General features: G+C 39.3%; 2 protein-coding genes across 2 annotated transcripts; both read left to right on the top strand.

Annotated features, from left to right (window-relative positions):
• The first annotated feature begins 1,201 nt into the window (after positions 1–1,201).
• Positions 1,202–1,825, top strand: LOC105449470. Its single transcript, XM_011688725.1, has one exon. It carries the CDS (start codon positions 1,202–1,204, stop codon positions 1,823–1,825), a length of 624 nt encoding a protein of 207 aa, XP_011687027.1.
• Positions 1,826–5,923: 4,098 nt separating this feature from the next.
• LOC105449469 lies at positions 5,924–6,325 on the top strand. The gene has a single exon (XM_011688724.1). The coding sequence runs from the start codon at positions 5,924–5,926 to the stop codon at positions 6,323–6,325; it is 402 nt and encodes a 133-aa protein (XP_011687026.1).
• The last annotated feature ends 1,490 nt before the right edge of the window (positions 6,326–7,815 follow it).

Raw genomic sequence — 7,815 nt, 5'->3', positions numbered from 1 at the left:
TAAATATCTCTCACGTTCGGTTCTATACTATTTGCTAAAACCGAATTCTTCCCAAGGAAACCGACAACGGTCAATTTCGTTGAGTCGAGGTATTTTGTCGATTGATGGCCGTTATTATATTTAAGAATTTATCTTATCGCGTGTTCACAAAACGAAGAAATCGTGGAGTCCACCGGACGTAACAGAAGAAAATGTGCTAAACATGATAAAGAAAAATCCAGGTACTTCTACAAGAAAAATTGGAAATGCTTTGAATGTTAGTAATAAAACTGTGTGGAAGATTTTGAAGGACAATTTGTTGTACCCATACCACATACAACGTGTTCATTTTTTCAACTGTTTATTTTGAACAATTCTTGTAATTTTCAATAATTTTGTTAAAAAACCTGTATCGCCTGTTATCTATGGAATAAAGCATTTTTTCGAAAATCATCAGAGAATAAAAAATTCTTAAAATAACCCAGTAAATAACCCCCTGAATTTTTGCCCTATATTTAGAGGAAACACCCTGTATATGATTGCGGTTGATAAAATGCCATTGACAACAATTGATAGTAAAGGTTTTCAATGGCTAATGAAAACAATTGTGCTTCTTTACAAGTTGCCAAGAAGTTGTAGAAGAACAATAACTAAATTGATAAAAGCCCAATATAAATTATTAAAAGAAAGTTTTATAATTAGAATTGAAAGAGCTATTTGTTATAGTCTTACTTGTGATAATTGGACAGATAACGCTAATCAAAGTTATCTCGGTGTTATAATACACTATTTAACAGAAGAAATTAAATTGAAAACTGGTTGCATTGGTGTTTTTTCTTTGTATAAAAATTACATTGCTGAATATCTCGCTGATTCTTTAAATACAGTTATCGAAGAATTTAAATTAGACCGTTCAAAGATTACGGCAATTATTACAGACAGCGCAGCAAATATCAAACTTGCGATAGAGAAAACAATGGGAAAGCAAAAACAGTTGTCTTGTTTTGCACATATTTTGTCCCATATTGTACCGGATACACTAATTAATATTCCTCAAGCACAAGAAATTATTAATAAAGTAAAGAAGATTGTTACAATTGTAAGAAGAAGTATTGTTGCATCAGATGAACTGAAAAATTTGCAAAAACGTGATGGAAAAACCGAAGGAACTATATTAAAATTAATACAAGACATAGTCACTCGGTGGAATTCCACATTTTATATGTTAAATAGATTTCTTGAGCTTGAACAATATATTTATCCGGTAATATCTAAGTGTGGTAATCCTCCAGATATGTTAATACGTGACGAAATTCAAATATTGAAAGAAATTGTATCATTAATGAAACCAATTAAAAACGTTATTACTGAAGTTAGTGGAGAATCACACCCAACTTGCAGCGTTATTATACCTTTAGTGCATTGCATGAAGGCCGCAATTTATTATAACAAATCTAATACAAAGATAGGAAATGCATTCAAAGAAAAACTTCTATCAGCAATTGAAAATCGATGCAAGAATTTTGAAAACAATGAAATAATGAGCATCTCCGCAATACTTGATCCTCGGTTTAAGAAATTACATTTTGAAAAAGCTCTAGCTGCAGCAACTGTGATATCTCGAATTGAATTGTTAGTAAAAAAAAAATCAACCCCACAGAATATGACAACAGAGAAAATGAATGTCATTTTTAATAAAGAATGTGATAACGTGTGGGGTTTTCACGATCATCATTTAGTAGCAAAAAATAATACTAATCCAAACGAAGATTTGAGCGAATTAAGACAGTATTTGAACCGGTCGTTGAACGTAAAAAAAATCCTGTTCAATACTGAAAATCGATGAAATATACTTTTCCAGTACTATATGAGCAAGCAATAAAATATATTAGCATCCTTGTCACTTCAGTGCCATCAGAAAGAATCTTTTCGCAAGCTGGTGATATTAAAAACGATGAAAGAAGCAGATTAATCGGTCAGCATCTAAATATGTTATTATTTCTTAGTTTGCTTGCTTTCGAAGATTGGGAGTTGGAATAAAATTATTTTCAATAGTTTTTGTTCATACTTTAATGACTTTTACTTTTTGTCAGCTTTGTTTATATTCTATATCTATATTCTCTATAACACTTTTTATTTCCACAATTTGTATTTTACCTTTTTTCTTTTTATATCTCATCTGTGTCATGTGATTGTACACATATTAACTGTATTTCATTTGTATGTGATTATTTCATAAAATAAAGAACAATAGAAGTGCATCAATATAAAATTTTATTTCTTCTTTTCTTCTTTAATTTCTAAATTTTCATTTCAATTTATTTATATAGAATAACTAATCTATGCAAATATATGCTAATTTTATAACATACATGTGTGTGACCAAGTAAATAAAAACTAAAAAATTATTTTTTATTTTCATTAATAAAACTGTAATATTTTCAGCAAAATTTACTACTGGATACTCTGGATAGTGGTGTATATTTTAATTAATAAATTGTATAATGCGAATTTTATAAAAAATACATATACGTAATGTATAACTTAATGTATAATAACTAAAATATAAAACACAAAAAATGTATGTATAATACTTTAAAACTTAAAAAATTAATTTAAAATGTAATAAAAATTTAAAAAATTAATCGATTAATTAAATCTTCGATAGTTTTGTAAATATATAATCGATGTTTTTTTCAATTTTTTTTATTTTAATCGATTTTTAAAACATCGATTTATTTATAAACATCGCCCATCTCTACGCGGGAGTCCGCCGCCACCACGTGGTCCGCCGCCGCCGCCATTTTTGAGCGCAGCGCCACCACGTTGGCAGTTCGGCCATTTTGATCAAAGATTCACATTCTCTTTCGACCACATGTTCTCTCTCTCCTTCCAACGCGTTGGAAGGTTCGCGTTCTCTCTCCCTCTCACCCGTTGGAATTTTTTTTTCATCGCAATAGAACGCCCTTTTTTATTTTAGTTTTTTAAGAAAACAGGAACAAGAAGAATAATATTTTAACACACGATGTATGTTTAATACACATTTATTTATGTAACGCATCATACACAATATTATTAGAAGCATAAGCTATTAGTTCACAATCCACGGGTGAAGCTTTGTCGTATATTTTACACAAAACATTTATCGCATCATATTTATTCGCAATAGAATTGTCGTGTAAGTAGCTTACAAAATACTGATATTTTTCGTTTACACACCAAATTTTTTGACTTAATTCAAAGTACACATGCTTGATACAGTGTTCAAAATCAAGCATGAAGAGCACGGTTAACGGCTTCATGTGCATACATGTATCACGTAAAGTTAATTTTACGGTATTCGACTCGTACATTTTTACAAGTTGTACGGTCAAATCGTGAATCTTTAGTGATAATGATGATACCTCAGCAGACTGCAAGAGTTGTTCGATGTCAGCACGTCTCTCGATAAACGCTTTCCAACCAGCATAAGGCAGAATTATTTGATTTCCTCGGTTGTCACCAATAAGCAGCTCAATAGAGGATACAGGTCCCACGCTGATTCCAACATCAAGATATTTGTAAGCTGTTGTTGTCAAAGTGAATCTGCTTCTCAAAATATGAGGCGTATACCGAGGTCTCGAGATATGAAACGAATTACTGTAAAAAGAATACATCTAAGTAACTGAAGACATATGTAAGAAATAAAAAAAAATTTTAAATACTTACGGTCTCTCACACGATTTATCCTCTTGAATTGAAACGTAGTAGTTCATGTTTCCCTCGTATATTTTTCTCGCTATTCACCGATCGACTGTTGCAGTGAGCCTCCGTCCGAGCTCTTTTTAATTTGTCTCCCCCTCCTTTTTTGTTTCTCCCCCCATTCAGCTAATTTTTTTTATCCATTATTTCGTCAATTTCATACACAAGCCTCTCATCCGAAAAAGTACACAGTATCGTATGATATCGGAAAATTCTAATATTAGTGGAAAAGTACATTTAATCTTAGAAGAATGCATGATTCATCGTTATCTTACGATATCCTAAAACGTCCATGTATATCAAGTAAAAGAAATGCTTTTAGCTCTTAAAATACTAATCGAAAAAAGAATGTGGACTTACAAGTATCGAATCTATTTATCTTTAGTGTATGGGTCATTTCAAAAGTTGTATGTATTGTTTATATTTATCAAAATCTTAAAAAGATTTTTGTCTACAAAGATGGAATGTTCACTCTATAATCTTTTTTTAAAATAAGGAAACTACTTATCTTTACGACAACTGATAAAGTACATGTTTTCTAAAATGAGACGTATTTTAAATATAGTCAACCCTTAGTAGCATATAAAAAGGGAAGGACTCGGATATATTCTGTCAGTTGCACAGCTAAAGTTCCGAGTTCTCGCGAAAAGTTTAGTGTTTGTGATTGTAAAAATGAATATGGAGCAAAGGGAACGTGAATTTCAGGAGCAAGCCAGCCGGCTGAATACGCAAGAAGATTTTATTGTGTGGGAACAGCGTGTCGACGAGTTTATCGAATCGCTTGAAGAAGAGAGTCGAAATAAACGTCCGCGATTATCGATCGGTGTACGACAATCAGTGATTCTTCGTATCGCGCGACTCGAAAGTTGGAAAGACTTGATGCGTAAACGATTCGTACATGTGGGCGCAGGACTCAACGCGGGGCTCAGGTGGCGCGAGATAGATACGAAAGCCGTATACTGACCGGCGCTGTCATAAATTCCAGGCACATCGATCCTGGTCAATTTCTCGATGATGCGCGAAAAATCGTATTTGAACATGTGCGGGATGTTATGCAGATGCATAACAGTATTAAAATAAACACAATTTTTAACGTCGAATTTGAATCGGGTGACAAACGCGCGAATAAAAGCGTTGCCGCAAGAAACAGTGAACTTGTCGGAGCGGGTCCGTGACTCTACTTATTTATACACGAAAACCTTCCCCCGATGCGGCGAGCACGGCTCACGCGTCCGGCCCGTGCGAATGTCACGCAGCGACCATCTGATCGGCCGAAGTCAGCCCTGCCGCCCCTGCTCTATTTTTCTTCGTTTTCTCGACTCACTACCGATCGGAGAGTCAAACGCGAAGCACTGTGTACCTTACGTTAAGCAATAAATCATCTTGTTTTTTCGAGACAGAACTATACGCGAGTGATTGTTCCCCGGACTTCCTATCCTCAACATTTGATGGTCCTTCGAGCTGGATTCCTCTCTTCTCGTCCGCGTTCGGATCTCTCTCTCTCTCTCTCTCTCTCTCTCTCTCTCCCTCTTTCTCGCTCTCGCTCTCTTTCATCCTTCCTCTCCCTCGCGCTTGATCTCGCGAGACGCCGTAGTTTATCTCATCGGGTTGCCCGCGAGTGATCATCGGCCGTCGCTCCGACGGAGCGGCGTGGAGTGCAACTCGATAGGTGAGTGTGGCGTGAGGGTAGGATATGACAGCCGGTAGGAACAACAGAGTTAGGCAATCATCTATTAAAAAATTTGATTGAAGCATATTGCTCAGTACATGCGTTCGCGTAGTTAATGCAAGAAAGGTTGTGTATACACGTTCTGGCGACGACCGTGCCGCGCGCTCGGAGCTCTATGCTCGAGGAGGCTGTGCAAGGCCGTGCGTGTGCTATAGCCGCCACGTGTGCTTCGTGATTAAATTCCTCGACGCCGGGACCTCACCCACGCCATAGCTATCTTCGAAGCAATCGTCAAGAGCTAAAAGGAGCCCTTGTACCGGGTGGAGCGAGCAATCGACAACCTCAAAAAGCTCGGTCGAGAAAAGTAGACGGTTTTCACGCTCGACACGCGCATACAATCTCTGGACGATCATTGGGCCAAATTTCAGAAGCAGCATCACCAATTAATCGCAACTTGCATGGACAAGCAACTCTCGACGCGTACTTCACTGGGGACGTCTACGACAAATGTGCGGAAACGTATCCAAGGCCGAGATGGTTGAAATCTGCGACCGCGCAATCAGGCAGGCCCGGGACGAGACCGGCGACGACGATTCTAGCCGATCCAACTGCTCGCACAAGGAGACCTCACGAGCCCTGCCGAAGATCGCTCTACCGAAGTTCGCCGGAGAATATCACGCGTGGCTGACGTTTCGCGACTTGTTCAAGTCCATGGTCAGCCTCAATCCTGATATCCGACCCGTGGAGAAGCTCCACTATCTCAAGACTCACATCAGCGGCGACGCCGCGCGCCTGATCTCCAACTTCACCATCACCGCGGACAACTACGCTTCGGCCTGGGGTGCCCTGTGCGCCCGATACGATAATAAACGCCTCCTTGTGCACTCTGGATCGCCTGTTCGCGGCCGCTACGCTCACGAGCGGCCGCCGGTCTAAAGGAGCTTCTCTTCACCGTGAAGAGACGCTCGGCGGGCTCGATGCCCTGGGTCCCCACCAAAATCGTGGGATCTCATTCTGCATTTCGTCACCCGGCGGCTCGACGAGAGCTCGCGCGAGGCGTGGGAACTGGAGCTCGGTAACTCCACCGACCTACCCACTTTCGCAACGCTCGAGGAATTTGTGGAGGGACGGATCAGCGCCCTCGAGATGATCGGGCTGCGCGACGTCGACAAGAAGCCGCCCAAGGCTGCCAAGACACCAAAGCCTACAGCGCTCTCGCCACTGCACCTGGTGCCCAAGTTTGCTCCATGTGCGCCGGTGCACACTACGTCGCCGCGTGCCCAGACTTTGCCGCGAAAGTCGTGGAAGGGCGACGCGAAATAGTTATTACGAAAAGGCTGTGCTATAATTGTCTAGGCCGCATCGTTTGAGTGAGTGTCGATCGGCCAAATGCTGTCGCATTTGCAGTGGTCAGCACCACACGCTACTCCACACTGCAATCGCATCGCCGTCCCCAGCGGCACCGACCATGGCGGGCGGTTCCGCCTCTTTGGGCTCGGTCTCGGCATCCGCTCAACCCTCTATCGCCATGCACGGCGCTCCCAGCGCCGCCGCTCCGCCCCGCACTCTCTTGGCGACTGCACGCGTTCGTATTGTCTCGGCTGTCGGACACCTGTCCGGGAAAAAATGAAAGAGCTCTAACTATGTCTGATTTGATAAAATAAGATATAAAGGAATCTGAAATTTAGTTACAGCCAGATCTTATTAGATACAATTTTATCTCGCTAGATCCGCATGGCCCGATGTGATCAGGTCCAGCCAGACATGTTAAGCTATAGTCCGAATTCACCAGATCTGACCATTGCTGTTGTTCAATATTGAATCTGCGATTCAGTTAGATCTTTTCCAATCTAATCAGACATTAACTAATGGCATCAGATCACCTGAGGTATGAGCAGACCTAACGCATCAGATCATACCAGGTCTAGTCAGATCTAAACAGACATATCTTGTCCTCACTAGATCTGAACATATTTGGTTTTTGCAACGTTGAGTTGCTGGCCAAATTGGATCTCGTCGGATTTAATCTGACATTACAATCATACCAGATCTCCTAATATCTAAGTAGACATTATGCGTCAAATTTTGCTAGATCTGTTTAAATCTCGACAGTGCAAACTTATAAAAATTAATTCGTTTTTATCATCAGCATTGATTAATAATTTTTTACCCAATGTTGGACTTTATGTCAAATGTAGATAATAACTTTGTGAAGGAGGAGTTAAATAATTTTTGGCAAAAAAATCGATTTTTACGTAAAAAACAATTTTCTTAATTCTTAAAAAATTAACATGTATGTACGCTCGACAGCAAAATTAAAGCATCACCCATTTTGATCACTAAAAATAGGCAAATTTCAAGAGAGTGTAACTTCGTCAAAAATGATCGTATCGGAATGACCAAAAAAGCATTTTAAAGCTCAAAGT

Source organism: Wasmannia auropunctata, unplaced genomic scaffold (genome assembly GCF_000956235.1).
Source record: "Wasmannia auropunctata unplaced genomic scaffold, wasmannia.A_1.0 LD336076.1, whole genome shotgun sequence".
NCBI lineage: Eukaryota > Metazoa > Arthropoda > Insecta > Hymenoptera > Formicidae > Wasmannia > Wasmannia auropunctata.
This window is presented reverse-complemented; position numbering and strand designations above follow the sequence as displayed.